Here is a 22,919-nt window from a genome sequence, read left to right as displayed (position 1 = left end):
CTACAAAGAAGGTGGACAACTAGACGAGGTCGCTTCTCAAGGACGCAGATTTACCGGGGGGTGACGCTAAGAAATTGTTACCACAAGGTCCGGTACCGCCTAGACTATATGGACTCCCGAAGGTTCACAAAGAGGGGGTACCATTACGCCCCATTGTCAGCAACATCAGGGCACCTACATATATGTTGGCCAAATACCTGACGGGAATATTAAGTCCTTATGTGGGTAAATGCCCTCATCACATCCGTAATTCCGTGGATTTTGTTAAACGCCTTGATAGCTTCACGTTGGGTGAGTCAGATATCATGGTGAGTTTTGACGTCGTTTCCTTGTTCACGAGGGTACCCCTGCGAGAGTCACTAGAATTGATTAGTCAGAAGTTTGACGAGAAGACCACTGAACTTTTTAGGCATGTCTTGACTTCCACGTATTTTCTTTTTAATGGAGAATACTACGAACAAACAGAGGGAGTCGCCATGGGTAGCCCACTCTCACCGGTGGTAGCGAATTTGTACATGGAGAACTTCGAGGAGGAAGCACTGTCGTCATCCAAATGGAAACCTACTTGCTTTTTCCGTTACGTGGATGACACGTTCATCATCTGGCCACATGGTATGGATAAACTCCTTGACTTCCTTACACATCTAAACTCCATACACCCCAACATCAAATTCACTATGGAGACTGAAACGGAGGGGAAACTACCTTTCCTTGACGTCTTGGTCAAGAGAAGGCCTGACGGCACCCTAGGCCATGGGGTGTATCAGAAGACAACGCACACTGATCTGTATTTGCACGCAGAAAGCTGCCACCACCCTTCACAGAGGAATGGGGTGCTTAAAACTCTAGTACATAGGGCGCGCACTATCTCTGACGCAGAGAGTCTACCCCAGGAATTGGAACATCTGAGAACTGTATTTCGAAAAAAATGGGTACTCAGAATGGCAGATTCAACGTGCTCTCCGCCCACCCACTACAGCACAACCTGTGGAGATGGATGAAATCACGAGGGAGGAGGTAGGCACTGCGTTTATCCCATATACAGGCGCACTCTCGGGGAAAATCGCCCGCATTTTGAAGAAACACCGGGTCGGAACTGTGTTTTGTCCTCCGAATAAAACTCGTGCACTGGTGGGGAGTGCCAAAGATGACCTCGGTTTGAGGAAGGCCGGCGTGTACCAGATTCCGTGTCAATGTGGCAAGTCGTATATTGGTCAGACGATGCGTACCGTCGAGGATCGATGCCGTGAACACCAGAGGCACACTCGACTGATGTATCCGAGCAAGTCGGCGGTCGCTGAACATTGTTTGTCGGAAAATCACGCTATGGAGTATGAACACACGAGGATTCTGGTACAGACGTCGAGATACTGGGACAGCGTTGTTAGAGAGGCCATCGAAATTTGCACCAATGACGACCTCATAAACCGTGACTGTGGCTATAATCTTAGCAAGGCTTGGGAACCAGCGATTGGGTTAATCAAGAGTAAATCGAGCAAATGTATAGTTGTTATGACCACGGCGGACGGAGCCATCACACCGACGTCATCTCAGACGCCGTCGCAATCTGTTTCACCGCGCGACCGTGGCGCGGGGCGCGGACTGCGGAGTGAGTGCGCCGTGGGCGGTGGGTATTTAAATCGGCCGCCGCCGCGACAGAACCCAGTTCCCCCTGAGCAGCCATAGTGTACGGATCTCAGTGCCGGCACGTTCACAGGAGCTCAGTCCGTCAGTTCACCTGATGATGGCGACATGTATGATCGCCGAAATATTGTGCCCGTTGGACACTGTAGACCGGCAGTACACCCATGGATATTTTGATTATCAAATACGCCGGGAGAAACTCAAGAATCACAATTTTGTCTAAGTCATCTTGTACGCTCCTACAATCAGTCAATGATGACACCTTCCCATACACCCCAGCCGTGGATAGCTGCCCACCTCGTCTGCCAGATCATTTACGTAGATAGAGAATAAGAGCTGTCTTATCACACTTCCCTGGGGCACACATGGCAATACCTTTGCCTCTGATGAACACTCACATTCAATAACAATGCACTGAGTTATATTACTTAAAAAATCTTTGAGGCACTCACATATCTTGGAACTGATTTCATGTGCTCGTGCCTTTGTTAACAGTCTGAAGTGGGGAGCCAGGTCAAACACTTTCCAGAAATCAAGGCATATGGAATCTGCCTTTTGCCATACATCCATGGTTCACAGGATACCATGTGAGAAAATGCCAGGCTGAGTTTTGCATGAGGGATGCTTTCTAAACCCATGCTGACTTGGGAACCGAAGATTTTTCCTCTCAAGGAAATTTGTTATATTCGAACTGAGAATACGTTCAAGAATTCTGCAGAAAACCAATGTTGGTCCAGAATTTTGCAGGTCCATTCTTTTACTCTTCTTATAAATGTGAGTCACTTGTGTTTTTTTGAACTGGCTTAGGACTATGGGCTGGTCAAGAAACTCACAATAAATGCGAGCTAGATACGAGGCCAATGTCGTAGACACCTTGGGATTTCATCAAGACCTGGTGACATATTTGTTTTTGACTCTTTCAGTTGTTTCTCTACTCGAGGGATCCATGTTACTCCCTCTCCCATTTGGGAGGCTATACAGCCCTCAAATGGGTGGTGGGTTTGTACGATCCTCCTGTGTGAATGATTTCTTAAAAAACAGATTTAAAACTTTGGCTTTCCTTTTGCTGTCTTCTATTACCACACTGGACTGATCAGCGAGTGACTGGATAGAAGCATTTGGCCTGCTTAGCAGCTTTAAATAGGAACAGGATTTTCTCAGACTCTCAACTAGATCTTTTGCTAACATACACAACAATGTTAGTATTGATCTTTTTTACAGAGCACAGATTGCGACTAACTTTTGCCTGCTTTCTCAGCAAATTCTGAACTTTGTTATTAAACCAAAAGCATGTGAGACGTAAATTCGAATCAGTTTATTCGACACCAACAGACCTTACTATAGAGCGTCACAGCTGGTCTGCAAACGATGCCTAGGACATAGACATTTTATTCCTTCAAAGTGTACAAATTATGGCATCCTTTTCTAATTGGATTGAAGCTGTTTTGTATGTATACGGAACTTTATTGTCTATAGAGGAATCGTCAAAAATTAAGGTTGCCACTGTCTCGAAGAGAAAATAGCTTCTTATACTGTTTTGAAACTAGAAACAATTCGCTTGGGAAAGGTTACTGTAATTACCTCGACAATGAGTTCATTTGTCCAGATCTGGGTGGCAAACTAACAAGTAGGAACACACATGTTGTTGGTACAATACAGCAAGACAGAAATGAGTTTTCAAATTTCATTACAAATGAAAAACTAAAGAAGGAAGAATATGTAACAGCACACAGAAATCAGCAGAACTGATGAAACAGGAAACAAAAGAAGCATTGCAATGGATAGCACGTTCTATGAGGATGTACTTCTAAATACTGTATGTAGTATATAAAAATCTCCAAAAATATATTGTCTTATAGTGAGGAGTAGAAACTGGAGAAAAATAAAGCAAACAGCTTGTAACAAAGAGTAAAAATGGGGAACCTGAAGAGGAGAAATATTGAATAAAAAATTATAAGAAACGGTGGCCAGGTATGAATTGGACTCGCACACTTAAGTTTCCTTAAAAACTTAATTATGTAACTACACAGTTCTTCCATTCTGGGAATTCAGAATCTTGATAATTTTTTCCTGTAATCAACATTACTGGCAAATATTGGTCCAAGAGATTCTCAGATTTTAGAGAATGTTTTAATTTCAATAATATAAATATTGGAACACGTGCGGCAATACTGACTTACAGTAGAAGACAGGTTAAGAAAAGGCAAACCCGTGTTTCTAGCATTTGTAGACTTAAGAGAAATCTTTTGATAATGTTGACTGGAATACTCTCTTTCAAGTTCTGAAGGTGGCAAGGGTAAAATAAAGGGACTGAAAGGCTATTTACAATTTGTACAGAAACCAAATGGCAGTTATTAGAATCGAGAGGCACGAAAGGGAAGCAGTGACACAGAAGTGAGTGAGACAGGGTTGTAGCCCACACCTGATGTTATTCAATTTGTATACTGAGCAAGCAGTAAAGGAAACAAAAGAAAAATTTGGAGTAAGAATTAAAATCCACGGAGAAGAAATAAAAACTTTGAGGTTTGCAGATGACATTGTAATTCTGTCAGAGACAGCAAAGGACCTCGAAGAGCAATTGAATGGAACGGACAGTGGATATAACATGAACACCAATAAAAGAAAAAAAGGGAGTTAGATTAGGAAATAAGACACTTAAAGTAGTAAATGAGTTTTGATATCCAGGAAGCAAAATAACTAATGATGGCCGATGTAGAGAGGAGGTCGGTTGGTTGGTTTAAAAGAGGGAGGGAAGAGACCAAACAGCTAGGTCAAAACAATGCCACAAGGGTGAGAATAAAACAAGCAAGACTGACAACATAAAATGGAGAGAAAGGAAAAATCACAAGGACGACGGAAGGACAACAAACACTTAAATGGAAAAAAGGGGAGAAGGAAATCACAGAAACACAAGAAACAGGTAGAAGAGATTAAAACGAGAAAACAGATTACCATGACTGGCTGACCAAGAGAATAAAAATAAGCCAGCCACTCTGCAAACATCAAAACCTCCACCCTAAAAGCACCAGCGTGGAGGACACAGTGGGACAAAGGACATGTGCTAAAATTTAGATCAAATGATAAAAACCCACCCTCACGAATAAATCGTAAAACTAAATAAGCCAATCAGGTGTTGTCAGATAAAAGTAGCGGCAACGAGTCCGGTAACTGATGATTTCGTCACACGGCAGTCAAAGTGGGACAGTGCACCAGATATGGGCCACTGTCAACCTGGTGCTGCATTGACATTGAGGCGGGTCTTCACAGCACAGGAGGTAGCTGCGAGTCACCCAAGCGTGGCCAATGCGGAGCCAGCAGAGAACCACAGAGTCCCTGCGAGAGGCCCGCTTGGAGGACTGTCACACATTCGTAGTCTCCTTCATGACACGCAGTTTGTTGTGTATACTGAGTATGCCATTCCATCTCCCAAAGCCAAAAAAATTGGCGACATAAAAAAGAATGCAGGTCAGTTACTGGAATGCCCATCTCCATAAGCGGTTTCCCTGTAGCCTGTTTGGCCAGCCTGTCAGCAAGTTCGTTGCCTGGGATTCTAACGTGTCCTGGGGTCCACACAAATACCACTGAACGACCAGACCTTGCCCGGGCTTAGATGGACGCCTATGATGGTTGCTACCAAAGGATGACGAGGGTAGCACTGGTCGATAGCTTGTAGGCTACTCAAGGAGTCAGTACACAGAAGAAACGACTCCCTAGGGCATGAATGGGTGTGCTCAAGAGCATGAGGTATAGCCACCATCAGTGTAAATCACTTCATGGCCTCGGTACATGTCAAGAATCGAGATGAAGTGACAGCAGAGAGCCGCGGGGTGAACTGAGTCCTTTGGGCCATGTGAAAGGTCCAGGCAAAGCCATGGCATAGGTGTACACCATAGAGGTGTACATGATTGGACCTTGAGTATAGGTGGCAAAGGCAAAGACTCCAGTTCAGATAGAGGGGATCGGACGCAACTGCTTGCCCTGACCTGGGCCGCTGATGTGGGAGATGAACCGCCGTGGTGGGAAAAGGACACGGTAATTTGGATGCTTAGGAGAACTATGAATGTGTGCAATGTAACTGCTGAGCAGTTGTGGATGCCTGACCTGCAAAGGAGGAACTCCAGCCTTCGCAAGGATGCTGGTCACCGGACTCGTCCTAAAAGCCCTCGTCGCTAGGCGAATGCCACAGTGGTGCACTAGGTCGAGTAAACGCTGAGGGCGCCGCTGAACCATAAACCGGACTCCCATAGTCAATGTGGGACTGAACAAGGGCTCTGTATAGCTGTAGCAGTGTAGAGAGATCTGCACTCCAGTTGGTGTTGTTCAGGCAGCGGAGGGCATTGAGGTGCCGCCAGGACTTCGGCTTAAGCTGCCAAATGTGAGAAAGCCAAGTCAATTGGGCATCAAAAACCAGTCCTAAAAATCAATACGTCTCCACTACAGTGAGGGGATTGTCGGTAAGGTAAAGTTCCAGTTCCGGATGAACGATACGACACCGACAGATAACAGGTAACAGAAATTGTTTCAAGTATCGAATCCCACCAGTAGTCAGATACGGTAATTGCAGGTGTAGATGAATCATTATAAAGGTAGATTGAATGACTTAGTGTGTGCGGGGGTTGGTGACTTTCATGAGTCGCAATTAAACAGCATGCAGAGAGGGTGAGATGGACGGCCCTACAGCTGCTACTAGACTGTTAACAGCCACTAAAAATAGAGATACACTCAATAAAGAGCCCTGTGGGACCCCATTCTCCTGGGTATGGGAGGCATCAACTTGGACACAGGAAATACAAAGCAACAGGAAATTCTGGATAAAAATCAGGAGCAGGCCTTGGATACCCCACCCTTATAATGTGCCAAGGATACGATATCACCAGTTGGTGTCATACGCTTTTCGTAAATCAAAAGAGATGGCAATAAGGTGTTGATGTCTGGAAAAGGCTGTTTGGATGGCAGACTTGAGGGAACAAGATTATCAGTAGCAGAGCGACCCTGGCGGAAGCTGTCCCAACACGTAGCCAGGAGGTCATGTGACTCTAGGACCCAACCCAACTGCCGGCTCGCCATACGTTCCAGCAGCTTACAAAAAACGCTGGTGAGGCTGATGGGCTGTTAGCTATCCACATCAAGCGGGTTTCTGGCGGGTTTCAGCACTGGTATGATGGTGTTCTCCTGCCAGTGCGATGGAAAGAAGCCATCGCACCAGATCCGGATGAAGATCACGAGGAGATGTCGCATGCAGTCAGATGAGAGCTGTTTAATCACCTGACTGTGGATCCGATCGGGCCCAGAAGTTGTGTTGGGGCAATGTGCAAGGGCACTGAGGAGCTCCCCCTCTGTAAATGGGCTGTTATAGAGTTCACTGTGGCATGTAGTGAACGAGAGGACTTTCTCTTCCACCCACCGTTTGAGACTGCAAAAGGCTGGGGGGTAATTCTCCGATGCAGAGGCACAAGTACAGTGCTCGGCAATTGCGTTTGCATCAGTAGATAACACACTATTTATGTTAACACCAGGAACACCTGTTGGGGTCTGGTCCCCAAAAACTCGCTTGATCATTGCTCAGGCTTGGGAAGGATGCAGATGGCACCCAATGGTCGACATGTACCTCTCCCGACACTCCTGTTTCCACCTTTTGATAAGCTGGCAAACACGGGCACGGAGCCATTTAAAGGCTATGAGGTGCTCCAAGGAAGGGTGCCGCTTATGCCACTGTAGAGCTCGCCGATGCTCCTTAATTGCCTCAGCGACTTCCAGCGACCACCAAGGGACTGTCTTTCGCTGGGGGCACCCTAAACAACGAGGGATTGCATTTTCTGCCACAGAAACGATCGTTGTAGTTACCTGCTCAACCACCACATTGATGTTACCATGTGGGGGAGATTCAATGGTGACAGCAGAGGTGAAAGCTTCCCAGTCTGCCTTATTTAAAGCCCATCTGGGCAGGCGTCTGTGGGCCTGACGCTGGGGCAGTGACAGGAAGATGGGGAAGTGCTCACTACCACACGGGTCGTCATGTGCTCTCCAGTGGATAGATGGGAGAAGTCCTGAGCTGCAAATTGATAAATCAATGGCCGAGTAACTACAGAGACACACTGAAATGTGTGGCGGTCCCAGTATCTAAGAGGCAGAAGTCGAGTTGTGACAGTAAATTTTTGACATCTCTGCCTCGGCCAGTAAGAACTATGCCATCCCACAAGCTGTTATGAGCATTAAAATCTCCCAAAAGTAGGAAAGGTTCGGGGGATTGGTCAATCAGTGCAGCCAATGCATTCAGGGGTACTGCACCATCTGGAGGAAGATATTCGTTGCACACAGTTATTTCCTGCGTTGCCCTTATCCTAACAGCTACAGCTTCAAGAGGGAGTTTGAAGGGGGCACAGGTTCACTAAATACTGAGTTCAGGACATAGATGCAAACTCCACCTGACACTCTATTATAGTTGCTACGGTTCCTGTAATATCCCTTATAGCCATAGAAGGCAGGGGTCTGCAATGTCGGGAACCAGGTTTACTGGAGGGCAATGCAGAAAGCAGGTGTAAAGCTTAACAGTTGCCATAGCTCAGCCAGGTGGTGGAAAAAACTGCTGCAATTCCACTGGAAGATGATGTTATCGTGAGGTTGGGAAGGCATGAAGCACGCAAGGAGGAAAGTTATGCCCCAGGGTCACCTGCTGCCTCCGACAGAGTATTTGTAGCCATTTCTATGGTGGATGAAGCATCAGTGAGATCAAGATGCAGAATTGACAGGGAGTGGTAGTGTTGGGGCCAACAGAGGGTCCTGTTTATTAGCAGAGTACTTCTTAGTTTGCTTGCTATCTTGCAGTTTGCTTGCTATCTCGCTTCTCTTTAGGAGCTTGCGGGGAAGATTTCTCTAAAGCAGCTTCAGGCACGTAGGAAGACCGTGAAGCTCTTCGTTCAGCAGCTTTTGGCTCCTTTAGCCACTGGTGAGTGTCCACCGTGGCATTAGCGGAGACCTTGGAAGAGAGGGCCACAAGGGACCCCTTACACATGAGAGGAGCCAGAGGAGGCTGTTGCTTCTCCGGTAGGGGGGGGGAGGGGACCGACGTCCCCTGCATTTGGGGGGGGGGGGGGGGGGAGGGGGGCTTGCTCCCAAAGTAGGTGCTTTGGGAGCAATGGAGGAAGATTTGCCCCCTACCACCAAGGGAGCGGATGTATTCTGGTGGACTGGAGGGCCGGCTGTTCGTGGCACAGAGTGAGGAACCACTGGCACTTGAGACGGCGATGGTGATGGCGATGTAGCTGCAGCTTATGTCAACATCAACCGAATGGGGTATAATCTTTCGAATTTACGTTTAGCATCTGTGTAAGTCAACCAATCCAAGGTCTTTTCCACTCCTTTTGGAGTACTGGGCAGTCTGGCGAGCAGGGGGAGTGGTGCTCTCCACAGTTGATGCAAGTGGGAGGTTGCACATATGGAGTATCTGGGTGCAGTGGATGTTCGCAGTCTTGACATTTGGCGCTGGAAGTGCACCGGGAAGACATGTGCCCGAACTTCTAGCACTTAAAGCACTGCATAGGGGGAGGGACGTATGGTTTAATGTCACAGCGGTAAACCATCACCTTGACTTTTTCAGGTAATGAATCACCCTCAAAGGCCAAGATGAAGGCACACTGGTAACAACCCTGTTGTCTTTGGGTCCTCTGTATACGCGCCGGATGAAATAAACACCCCACCATTCTAAATTGCCACGGAGCTCGTCATCAGACTGCAAGAGGAGGTCACGATGGAAAATAATCCCCTGGTCCATGGTGGGGCTTTTATGGAGAGTGACGGAAACAGGAATATCATCCAGTTTGTCACAGGCAAGTAACACTTGGGATTGGGCTGGGGATGCTGTCTGAATCAAGACTGTGCCATTTCGCATCTTGGACGGCACTGTCACTTCTCCAAACTTATCCTCAAGGTGTTCAACGAAAAATTGAGGCTTTGTCGGTAGAAAAGAGTCTTCATCAGTTCTGCTACAGACTAAAAACCAAGGCGAATAAGGCTCTCTCTGTTCTGTAGCTCTACGTTCCTCCCATGCTGTAGTGAGAGAGGGAAATGATTTAGCGTCATACCTGTTGACTTTGTATTCTATTTTGCCCTTCTTAGAGACTGCTGGTGCTGTATGGTCACCAGCAAGAGATGACTAAGTCCACTTCACTGTGGGTCATCCGCTCTGATGCCACCCACTCCAATCAGGGGCTCTACCCATAGGCGCCACCCAACCACAGCAAAGGCCAACTGGCATGATGGACGTTGCTGGGCGTCCTGATGCCCCAGGAAGACAGGTATCTACTCCTTGGCATATGTGGGGAGTTTACAGCTCAGGCATCAGCAGGGCGATCCCTGTGTTGTCAGGGGGCTACCACCAAATGGGTACATAACGGCCCCACCACAACGGACATGCTGGATATTGGGTGCAGAGAAATCCAATATTGTCATGGGGGAGAAAGAAGACAGGAGGCAACAGAAGAAGATGACATACCCTGGAAAGTGTCCTTGTCCAAATAGTTGAACCACAGGTGGAGATGCAAAGCCATGACAAGAGATTCAGGAGATCAAATCTAAGGGCACTACTGCACCACGTAAGGCGTCCTTCCCCATATGGCCCGCACTTCTGTAGAATTTTGAAAGTGGCAGGTCAAACCATAGAATGGAAGCTGAACTCATAGGGCCGAAAAGTGAGACACTCCATTTAGTCACCTCTTAAGACAGGCAGGAATACCTCGGGCCTATTCCAGACTTCTCTCTCCTTCAACTAATTCACTGAACTAGGTCCAAAGAGCAATCTCTGGGCACTCTCCCCCAGCCCTGTATCCCTTTCCTAGCAGTGAAGCAGCTCCTCTTAAATAACAAAGCACCCTGCCTCACTCCCCTTCCCCCACACCAGGCTTTAAACGCCTCAACAGATTACTCTGCAGGGACATGACTTTCACAACTCAACTTCAAAAAAAGAGATACCTGGATATCTTGCCCACAGCTATATTCTATTACCTTTCTGACCTTCACACTGTGCCGTGAGTTGGTACATTTTTGGCATGAAGTAATCTGTGCTGAACACTAGTACCACCCAGAGGCGGAGGCGAGAACTGCACTCAGCAGCAGCGGAGGCAGGGTGAGATGAACAGAAGGGACTTGTAGCAAAAGAGTTGTTAGTTGCCTGTAGGAAAGACCTGAATATGACAGCCACGCAGGACTGGTGAGAGTTCTGCTGGATAATACTGCTTCCTGTGGTTTGGAAGGGAAAGTCGCCCAGCTTGTGCTCAATGATGACATTACCAATGATATAGGATTGTGGGACTGTATGAGGAACTAAGTGTGCTCAACTCAAGGATGCAGTCAGACACTGTATGGAAATGGTACACGAACACCATTAAATAGACTTTATGTCAGGAGAGCAACCTACCATTAGTTTTCTGTTTTATGCAGAGAAGAATCCACCCTGTGTTTATGTACAGTATGTGGAGGGGTACTTGACTAATGGAGTGAATTAATGTGTGCTGAGCTTTGTTGCTGCAATGAGAGGGTGTGATGACTGGCATTGCACAACTGTTGTGCTCTGTAGGCATAGGAACACTATAACTTGCATAACTCCTGCAGTTGTATCAAGATACACTGAGCTTATTTGATGTTTCAGTTTGTAATCTGATGAGATTGCCTGCCAATGCCACATGTAAATCTAATACAGTGCATGCATTGTAGGAGAATGTTACAAGTACTTCTGTGTCTAAAAGGGCAAGCTACTTTGATTGCAAATACTATTGAGTCTTTTACAATAGTGTTAGATTCAGACTGTATGCTATTTGCTTACTTACAAGATATTGTGGCCGGAGTTGGTACTCATGGTTATGATGACAGCAGTTATTAAAAATTTTGGGGGTTATTTAAAGTTCCTTGAAACTGTAGCCATTTTGCTATAAATGTGGGTGGTCACTGACTGTATGACAAGACATTAATAAGATTTTCTTTGCGGATGAGCTTATTCTGGGCATCTAAATGATAACTAACTTGTGTACTACCTGGTTGCGGTACACTGTATACTGACCATGCAACACTGGAACTAAGTATGCTGTTTTGTAAATGAGCCAGCCACTGTTTGCTGGACAGAACAGAAAACATTCTGTTTGACTATCCCGTTTTTAATATATGCAGATGATTAATCATGCTTGTAAAAATTATGGCTTACTCTTTAGGAATGTGAAATTAAATTGCATTTGTGAAATTTAATAGGTCACATGTTTTTAAATAATAAACTTTCCAAATTGTCACTCTGCACTTATTGAACTCAAAGCTTGCTCCACACCAGCCAATGGTACAAAAATTGGCAGCAGAGCAGAAAGGTCTGGCAGAATTGTGCAAAGTGGCACATTTTAATACAATGTACTGCTTCTGTTGTGTTTCAGCATGGCTACTGCTGTTGTAAAGGACCTGGCCTATCTACAGAAAGATGAGCTCAGAGATGAAATACAGTGGAGAAGTATGGAACTTAGGGCTGCATGAAAGAATTAATTCAGACATTATGTGAAAATATGAATAAACCAGTTACCACTTTTATTCACATGGCACTAGGGATATGTTAGATAACAGAAATTGTTTCAAGTATCGAATCCCACTAGTAGTCAGATACGGTAATTGCAGGTGTAGATGAATCATTATAAAGGTAGATTGAATGACTTAGTGTGTGCGGGGGTTGGTGACTTTCATGAGTCGCAATTAAACAGTTTACAAATTACAAAATGGTTAAATTCCTATTTAGCTAAGAAAATACAGAATGATGACAATATTAATAGCAATAGCAATAGTAATAGTAATATTCATATGCAAGCAGGACAGATAACAAAAGTGATCAGGAAATTACCGAGAGGCGGCCGAAAAAGGAAACAGAGAGATGTAACGGGAGGTGGGGTGTTGGATATGTATCAGAGAGAAGTGAGTTGTATGTTTGCTAAACTATCCATCTCTTAGAAGTATATATAAATAGATGTAAAGCTCTGTCAGTGGATTCAGTAGAAGTAGTGCAATTTTTGGAAGTAGTATCAGATTTACAAGTTCAAATAAAAGGAATGGGCTTAGCAGAGCATAAACATGTTACAAATATTGAGAAGAACAGTAAGGAGGCCGTTAGTGGAATGGTTCATACAAGTAGTAGAGCATAAAAAGGGCATTGTTGAGTTTCAATGGATGATTTGTAAGAGCAGAATACCACCCAGGGCACTCACCATATAGAAGGGAACAGTGCTGGTCAGAAAGCATTAGAAGTTACATTCACAAAATATGAAAAATGTCTAGAATATTATGGTTAGCATACATGGGGTTACACATTGTGCACCATAATTAGGTGTGTTGAACCTTAGGGACAGACACAGAGCCACCTTTTGTCAATGACCTGTAGTTTTGACAAATTGAATATGGTTTTACAGTACATACAGGTAATACAATACGTGGAAGAATGGTGTGACGAACAAAACACAGTGTGCAGTCACAGCAGCCATATTGCTCAGAGCTGTGAATGTATGAAGAGGCAACGGCAGTCGGAATTTAAATGACAGTGGGGAACAGCCACACAATGCTGGTGTTGTGGAAAGGAAGGGCACTTTCAACAAAACTGTACAAGCAACAAAATTCTGTAAAAGAAGGATTTATCAAGGTGTGGAAACCCTATAATAAAAGACAAAACATGAGGGCATCTCCTGCAACCTTGAATTCAAGTAATTACCCCTAGAGACGCAAGTAAGTTACACTTTACTTGTATTCTGATTAATGAGGAACCCGTTCATACATTATTAGATTCAAGAATGTGACTGATCAGCAATGGATCATGCAACACTAGGCCCATTGTAAATGGCCTAACATTACAGAGGGACAGGAGAAATATATGGCTGCAAACAATACCACGATTTGAGTGATTGGAGAAGATTCTGCTAAAATCAGAGTGGAAGTTTGAGGTAAAAATGATATAAAGCTTGGTTATCCCATGTATACCAGGATCTGATTTTATTGTCAGGTAGGGTTGATTTTGGATTGGGCAGGAAAAAGACTTTACTTTAAATTAAAATATGACAATGTAACATCATTCTGTATTTATAAGGGCGAACCTAACATAATATGTAGGAATAACAGGTAACAAGTAGCTCAAATTGACAGCTCAGTTAAATGTAGTCATGGTCCATTAAGTGATCCTGGCAAGGAAGACAAGCAACAAATTAAGACTATTTGCCAGAAGTTTAGGGATGTATCGACTTCTGAGTTGGGGAGGAGCTCATTAGTGGAATACATGATATAATTTACAGATAATATTCTGGTGTGCAAGCTACGTTATCGACTCACCCCCTGGGATAAAAATTCTGCAACAACTAATAGAGGACATGTTACATAAAAACGATAATATGTCCATCGGGAAGTCTCAACATGTGGCACCTATTTTCACTGTAACAAAATCCAATGGGGAGCACGGACCAGTATTAGATTACAGAGAGTTAAATAAAAAGATCAGTCTATGGTTGGTGCCTCTATCTCATTTAAATTTAAGTTTTGAGTGATTCAAGGAAGCAAAGATCTTCCCTACCCTTGAACTACACGAAGACTATAATCAGATACCCTTGGCCAAAAAATCTAGATCACTGGCAACATTTACTTCAGACTGGAATATTTATGAATTTAATAGTGTTCCTTTAAGTTTATCTTGCAGTTTATATATCAAATATTTTCTGATATTATGTGTGTGTACGTTTATAATTATTTGGATGACCTCATAATTTACAGCAAGAATATGGACAAACATTGTTGACATTAGCCGAAGTGTTCATGTGCCTTAGAAAGGCAGAACTTATGGTTAATCTGGAGAAAATAATGTAACCTGTGCTGCAATACAGTTTTTAGGTCATGTGGTAGCACTGGAAGAAGTGATCATTGGCCTGGGGAGGGTAGAACCAAACAGCAAAGGAATAACCAAATTCATAAGAAAGGTGAATTTCTTTATGAGATTCAACCACAGATTTGCACAAGGAGCCGCCCACTCAGTGAACTGAGGAAAATGAACAAAAGCACAACAAGAAGCCTTCAAGGCCTTAAAACATGTGCCAAGCACAGTTCTCATGTTGGCAATGCCTTATTTTACCAAACAATTTGTACTGCAGACAGAAGCTTCCATGCTGGCGGTAAGGGCAGTGATGTTACAAGAAGGGGAGGAATGATGATAACCTATAGTGCATGCATTGAGAACTCTCAATGAATTGAGGAAGAAATGTCCATTGTATGAAATCGAACCATTAGCAGTTCTCTTTGGCTTAGAAAAGTTCAGATTTTATTTGGAGCACACACACTTCTACTTAAACATTGATGGAAAAGCATTGGATTGAGTACTGGGGAAGCTACGAAAAACTGGGCACGTTCCCAAATGGACTATGACGATATTAGCCTTTAATTTTGAGGTAGCTAACATTATGGGAAACAATAATGTAAATGCTGATACCTTGAGTAACATGTTCGAAACTGTCTTGGGGGAAATGGAACAACTGCCACACACCATTAACGCAATTCTCATTGATAAACCATAACTATTCAAAGGAGAATATTAGGATAACAATAGCTACATTTATGATATCACAGAAAGACTACAAAAGGGAGAAAATATTACACCATAATCAATGAAACAGGGAATGTTGTGTTGTACTGCACACTATAACAAGAAGGCCAAAACAGGAGTCCTACACGAATTAGTACCATACAAACTACACGAGCCCCAGTAGGACGCCACTTAAGAATATTTAAGACTAAAAATAAAATCCATAACTTTGTATGGTGCAATACAGACACCAACATTGTTGTTGTTGTTGTTGGTGTGGTCTTCAGTCCTGAGACTGGTTTGATGCAGCTCTCCATGCTAATCTATCCTGTGCAAGCTTCTTCATCTCCCAGTACCTACTGCAACCTACATCCTTCTGAATCTGCTTGCTGTATTCATCTCTTGGTCTTCCTCTACGATTTTTACCCTCCACGCTGCCCTCCAATACTAAATTGGTGATCCCTTGATGCCTCAGAACATGTCCTACCAACCGACCCCTTCTTCTAGTCAAGTTGTGCCACAAACTTCTCTTCTCCCCAATCCTATTCAACACCTCCTCAACATTAAGACCAGAATTTCAGTGTGTAGGACACATGCAGAAAGTAAGCCAGCACAGAACAATAAAATAGGTTGCTACCATCTAAACCTGCTGAAAATGTGTTTGATAAGCTTTATGTTGATTTTGTAGAACTTTTACCTAAATCTAAGGAAGGGAATTGTTACGTCTTGGTTTGAGTAGACACATTTTCAATTCCATGTGGTTCTTGTCCCTGAGGACAGTTAGCACCAAATCAGTTATATACACACTGAAAAAAATATTTACCACATGCGGTCCTACATAACACTAGTTATGGACAATGAATCATGTTTTGCTTCGAAAGCATTTAAATACAAATTTTTGAATAAACCTAGGCACGGTGCATAACTCCGTACTACCCAAACACCTCATATGTGGAAAGGGTTGATAAAAACTTGCATTTAGCATTAAAAGCTTGCAACAGCAAAGATCAGTATGGTTGGGACCAATATCTACCATGGCTCTTGCTGACCTTCAACACTGTGAAACATGGGAGTCACTGGGGCCATCCTCGCAGAGTTGTTCCTAGGGTACAGGGCTACAACACCACTGAGTAACTTGTGGTCTATGTTGCCAGAGAAGATAACACCCCACCAAATGGTTACTCAATGGAGAAGGGCAAGGAACAACATCCAAAAAGTGCAGCAACAAGAGAGGCAAAACTGTAACAGAACTCAACAGTCAAACCCCTACCAACTAGGTGACCAGTAATGGAACAAAATTTGGAACTAAGAAGCTATGACTTCCTTATACAGAACTATGGCAGATAGTAGGGATCTTAACTATGGTGACCCTCTTGCTATTTAATCCTGAGAAAAGGAAAAATATTTGGAGCTCATCACTCCCAAGGTAAGTGGATGACCAAAGCCATGGATAAGTAATAACATGTAGTATATGATCATTCAGAGGGCACAGACCCATCATCTGGTTTTCTGGCATAATTGAGAAGGTACAAGAAATTGAGGAGATGTGAAAAGGACATTTTGAAGAGTTACTAAATCCCAACGGAAATACTGATGAGGGAAATGAGAAGCCAGGGAATGTAGAGGATACTGAGATGGACCCAAGCTGGAAAGAAGCAATAAAGACCATGAAAGGAGAATTACGTGGACCATATGTAGTGAGACCAGTGACATTGTTGGAGTGCAGTGGCTCTATTAGGTCATGAGAACAGAATAGAACGAAAGGAGGAGGATACCTGATGACTGGAAAAATGAAATTATAGTGTCAATTTTTAAGAAGGGCTGCAACAAACTACATGAAATTTATAGGAGAGTTACTTTCATGTGTCATGCAGCCAGTATTTAAAAAGATTCTGGAAAAAGCGAGTAAGGAAAATTTGCAGGAGGAGGGGAGAGAGGAACAATAAGACTCTGACAAGAAAAATCTGCAGTGGATCTAATTTGTAGTGTAAGGCAGCTACAAGAGATAAACTAAGAATATGGCAAAAGTTTAGTAATAGTGTTCCTAGAAACTGAGTAGGCACATGATAATGTGAAAAGAAGCAAGATATGGAAATCACTCCAGAAAACAGGAATTTGAGGCCCAAAGAATAAAGGAAATGCATCAAGGAAGTGTGAGTTGCGTAAAAGTAGGAGGAGAGAACATCGAATGGTTTGAACATAAAAACAGACTGAAGCAAGGGAGTGCACTATCCACTCTTCTACTTTTCATCACCATTATGGATGGGATAATGAGAGACCTGGTAGTGTGATTAGGAGATGAAAATATGAAAAAAATGGCATTTGCAGATGACTTACACACTAAGTGATCAAAAGTATCTGAACACCTCCAAAAACATACTTTATCATATTACGTACATTGTGCTGCCACCTACTGCTAGGTACTCCATTAGCGACCTCAGTAGTCATTAGGCATCGTGCGAGAGTGGACTAGAGTGCTCTGCGGAACTGTAAGTGAGATTTCCACAATCTTAAACATCCCTAGGTCTACTGTTCCCGATGTGACAGTGAAGTGGAAACATAAAGAGACACATACAGCACAAAAGTGTACACACACCGACCTCGTCTGTTGACTGACAAGAAACCACAGGCAATTGAAGGAGGTCGTAATGTGTAACAGGCAGACATCTATCCAGACCATCACACAGGAATCCCAAACTGCATCAGGAATCCCAAACTGCATCAGGATCCACTGACAGTTACGTGGGAGGTGAGAAAACTTGTATTTCATGGTCGACCGGCTGCTCATAAGCCACACATCATGGCAGTAAATGCCAAATGATGCCTTGCTTGGTGTAAAGAGCATAATCATTGGACGACTGAACAGTGGAAAAACATGTGGAGTGACGAACCACGGTACACAATGTGGCGATCCAATGGCAGGGTGTGGGTATGACGAATGCCCAGTGAATGTCATCTGCTAGTGGGTGTAGTACCAACAGTAAAATTCAGAGGTGATAGTGTTATGAAGTGGTTGTGTTTTTCATGGAGGGGGCTTGCACTCCTTGTTGTTTTGAGTGGCACTATCACAGCACAGGCCTACACTGATGTTTTAAACACCTTCTTGCTTCCCACTGTTGTAGGGCAATTCGGGGATGGCTACTGCATTTTTCAACACGATTGAGCACCTGTTCATAATGCATGGCCTGTGGCGGAGTGGTTATACGAGAACACCTTTGGGATGTTTTGGAATGCTGACTTCGTGCCAGGCTTCACCGACTGACATCAATACCTCTCCTCAGTGCAGCACTCTGTGAAGAATGGGCTTCCATTCCCCAAGAAACCTTCCAGCACCTGACTGAACATATGTTTGCGAGAGTGGAAGCTGTCATCAAGGATAAGGGCAGGCCAACACCATACTGAATTCCAAAATTACCGATGGAGGGCGCCACGAACTTTTAAGTCATTTTCAGCCACGTGTCTGGATTCTTTTGATCACATAATGTAGGTGTGGGGACATGGAGAAGTGGTGGGACATTATGGATTGAAATTTAATGCAAAGAAGTGTAAAGTGATTGTGACAATCTGTAATATGGGGACAGCAGCAGTGAATTTAAGTATTAGAGGGCAAGTATAAAGAAAGTGGGAAACTTCAGGTACCTGGGAAGCATAATAGAAGACAAGGATGCAAATAAAAGGAGACGGCAAGCCTGTGGTTTTCTATAGAATGTAAGAAGCCTGGACTGAGACAGATGTACCATCAAAAAGTTAGCAAATGTTGTACTGAGTGTGTTACACCCCAACACTCACAGGAATTACTAGAAAGGATAGCATAAGGAATGAGTCCGTGAAGGAAATAGTGAAAGAGAATCCCATACAGGAGACTACAAAAAGGTTAAGATGGTGCGGGCATGTTAAAAGAATGGGAGTTGGCAGGATACTGTGACAGTCCCTTGACGTGAAAATAGGAGGCAAGAGACTGAGAAGAAGACCGAGAGACATATGGACTGTTAGAGTGAAGAACTGTGTGACGAAGAGAGGAGAAGACTGGGACACGGTGAAGAGAGAAACACGGAGGACAGAAAGACATATTCTACACAAACAGACCCAACCTGGACTTGGATGTTTCAGAAGAAGATGAAGATGATGATTATGATGATGACGATGATGTTTATGACGATGATGTAACAATATTTATTTCTCACTTCGTCACTCATTTTGTCATAGATCAAATGAGTGTGAATTTAATGTATTTATGAATGGAAATATACTTTTGATGGAAAACACAGTCAGCAAGACAGGCAGTAGAAAGAAGGAACAGGGAAAAGATGCATCACCCTAAACATCTGCTGAAAAGTAAAATTTGCACCTAGATACTGAAGAGAAGGACAAATTGTTTCTACAGTATATAGAAATCAATATGAGGATAAGGCAAAACTTCTTTTGTATAAAATAAGCTCATTTTAAATTAATTCCGTCTTTTCACTAACCAATTTTGCTTTTCATTCAGGGCAGATTTTCTTCCAAAGTATGTACTTCTGCGTGCTCCTTTTGGTCTCATTCTCATTTCACCTTTATTTCTATATAAAGTATTAATTTTCAAAAATTTGCTGCTTAAACTACAATTCAGATTTACCTCTTCTGTGTGAAACAGAACAAAGCTAACTCCTTTAATTGGTTCATCATCACTCGTGACTGAACCAGAGACATCATATCCAGCTACAACAAGACTTCTGTCACCAACATCTGCATTTCCCTTGGTAACTTGAACTTGTACAATGTCTTGCACCATTTTCCATTTTGGGTGTGAGGCCTTTATAATGTACTGGCCTGGAAGAACTGGAGTAAACTGGAAACTACCATCATCACCTGTGCTTGTTTCATACAAATGAGGAGCAGCAGACTGTCCCTCGAGTGAAAGTGCAACTTTCACTCCCTTGGGACCTTGGCGGGCACCTGCACTGACAACCTGAAATTAAAACCAAGTCAAAATACAAACTAAATTAAATATTTACACTAATAACAGTCAAAAATAATGTGGACTGATTTCCAACTGTTTTGCAAATAATAAATAGCATACCTTGCCTGATATTGCAAACCCTTTGAATATAAAATTGATATCTTGCCCTTTGCTGCAGGCATCTGTTGTTCCATCCACATTCAATGAAACTACTTCTGGTTCAAATGTCCAACCTGCTGGTGGATGTATCTGAAAAAGTTTCTGTTAGTAGCAGCAATTATTCACTGATAAAAATAGTAAACTGAAGAAAGATAGTTCATTACTTTAAGGACATATTCTCCTTTGTCATACAGTGGTAGGAAATAATAACCATTATTTGGTGCACAATCTGTCTGATCTTTCAGACTTCCCTGTTTTGTGTACCTGAAAAGAAAAGAAAGGAAGTGTATTTGAAGTTATTACACACAACACTGTCATACGATTAATGTACCAAGCAGACTCTAATTTGGCACAAAATAATCACTGTTTTACACTTCTAGGTTTTGGTTGATAATTGCTTGACACATCAAATGAAACATAAAATGATAATAAAGTAATTTGTGAAAGAGAAAAGAAAAATGTGTGTTTTAACCCAATATAGAACAATAAATCACATTTAAATAATGCAACAAACATCAGTTTTCTTTGTATTCAAGATAAGCAGGAAATATGAAACAAAAACTAGTTTAGAAATGTACTTTTTTACTGGAAGACATCTGTACTGCCTTGTTTCACAGTTATATCTGATTGTGTAACTGAAATACATGATTCAGAAATTTCAATAAGCTTGTAAAGATGAGAATAATGTCATTCAGGAGCCTTAGAAATGAACAAAAGTAATTCCAGTCAACATAATTAGAAAAAATTACTACACCTTAGTGAGGATAGACAGGGCAGGATGATGTACCCTCACTCATGACTTGCACAATTTCAGAGATCACGTGTCCATACAGTTCACAGGCCCACTTATAGGGGCCACCTGAGTCAGTCCCCTGGTGTGCTCTGGTGATCCATCAAAGAAACAGTATTGTTTAAGTGAGCGCTAGGCCTATTCTTTAACCTGTATTATTGTTGTCCATTCAGTGTGTTCAGTGCTACATGCAACCGGACTTCATTGTATCCTATGTTGGTTCAATAAAGCACTATGTTCCATAAATCATGTTTTTTACTGCTATAACAAACTTGGTGACGAGTGTGGGTTAGGTTTTCTCTGCTTGTTAGTGTCAGTGCTAAGTCAGCTGACAAACATATCATTGGATGAAATACTCCAGTGCCTCACTGCCCAGCAGCAAGCATTTGCGGAAGAACAGGATGCTCTCACTACCGCTCTCAATCAAGTGGCATCTGCGTGTTCGTGGCGGGTTACTCTTCCAGCAGTGCAACCATTGCCCTTTCTAGCAAATGATGAATTGGCTGAAGACGGACACTCCAATAAGACACAGTTACGCCAACATTTCTAGGTTTTTTTGCATGGGCGATGCAGACCTGTGTGAGGCTTTCTTTCTTTCCTGGCTTTTGTCGAGCGAGAACTAGCCAGCTTATCATTTGATGAAATGTGCGAACTTCTCTCAACCTGTTACTGTGACAGAAGGCATGTCACTGCAATGAGTGTACAGTTATACTATTGTCAGAAACAACCAAATCAATCTAGCCTGTGCTACAGAATTACACGGGTTGAACTGTCATTATAAATTTGTCACTAATAGCGATCACGAATCCTACACTTATCACATGGTGCATGATATTACTCATCTTGCCCTGGATAAAGAAGTTCGAGAAAAAGCACTTCAATCCAACGCTTACGGATGTGCTCAATATAGTACAGTCCTTTGAAGTGTCACAAGCTGCAGATGATCAGACTGTTGCGTGGGGGGAGGTATCGGATGTTGTTCAGTCAACCCACGTTAGGCAAGCTACAAGTATTCAGGATGACGGGGTAGTCTTTACTGCAGTATGACCTAAGATGGACACAGCAGAGTAGGCTGCATCACAACAGCAGCTCCATGCCCCTCTTCTGTCTTGCCTGTACTGCTTTGTCGAACAGGAACATGCTACATGCCCTAAACATTGGGCTGTTTGCAACAAGTGTTGAAAGAAAGACTGCACTGCATTGGTGTGTAACTCAGACCTGTTTCGGTTATATGTGTTTAATGCTTTTGGTTTCTACATTGCCATAGGGGTAAATTTTACGTCAGATCAAGTTCCACATCAGCAACTGGAGTCCCTCTGCACTGAGTTTCTGTCACAGTTTTGCTCTGGGCTCAGCTGTGCTATCGGTTTTCAGCCCACATTACCATGAAAGAGCCCACCTGCCCTTGTTTTTTCTGGGTGGGTAGGTGCCTATTGCATTGCGCTACGCTGTCGTCAAGGCCAAATTAGACCGTTAATGTTGCTCAATGTCATTCAGTCAATTTCTTCCAGTGAATGGGCTACACCACTAGTCATCGTTACAAAGCCAATGGCTAAGCTTTGCCGTTGTGACGACTTCAGTGTCATGATTAATGCACAGTCCGTGATAGATACATACCCTTTGCCCCACCCTGACAAGTTACTCGCAAAATTATTAGGCAGTCAGTAGTTTTCCAAGATTGATTTTTTGGAAGCGTACCTCCACTAGGTGCCTCCTCATTGTCAATACAGCTTTCAGCCTATACCAATATCAAGGCTTGGATTCCGGTGCCACTAGCATGCCTGCAATTTTTTTAATATTTTTAGAACAGTTGACAG

The 22,919-nt window shown here is 43.2% G+C and overlaps 1 protein-coding gene across 1 annotated transcript in view; it reads right to left on the bottom strand.

Moving 5' to 3' along the window:
* Positions 1-22,919, bottom strand: part of LOC126263492 (nodal modulator 3) — a 172,565-nt gene that overhangs the window by 130,019 nt on the left and 19,627 nt on the right. The window contains exons 2-4 of the mRNA XM_049960588.1: positions 20,477-20,576; positions 20,274-20,402; positions 19,830-20,162 (exon numbers count right to left, since the gene is read on the bottom strand). Of these exons, the coding sequence (XP_049816545.1) occupies positions 19,830-20,162; positions 20,274-20,402; positions 20,477-20,576 (562 nt within the window). The remainder of the gene's footprint in view (positions 1-19,829; positions 20,163-20,273; positions 20,403-20,476; positions 20,577-22,919) is intronic.

Source organism: Schistocerca nitens, chromosome 1 (genome assembly GCF_023898315.1).
Source record: "Schistocerca nitens isolate TAMUIC-IGC-003100 chromosome 1, iqSchNite1.1, whole genome shotgun sequence".
Classification (NCBI taxonomy): Eukaryota; Metazoa; Arthropoda; class Insecta; order Orthoptera; family Acrididae; genus Schistocerca; species Schistocerca nitens.
This window is presented reverse-complemented; position numbering and strand designations above follow the sequence as displayed.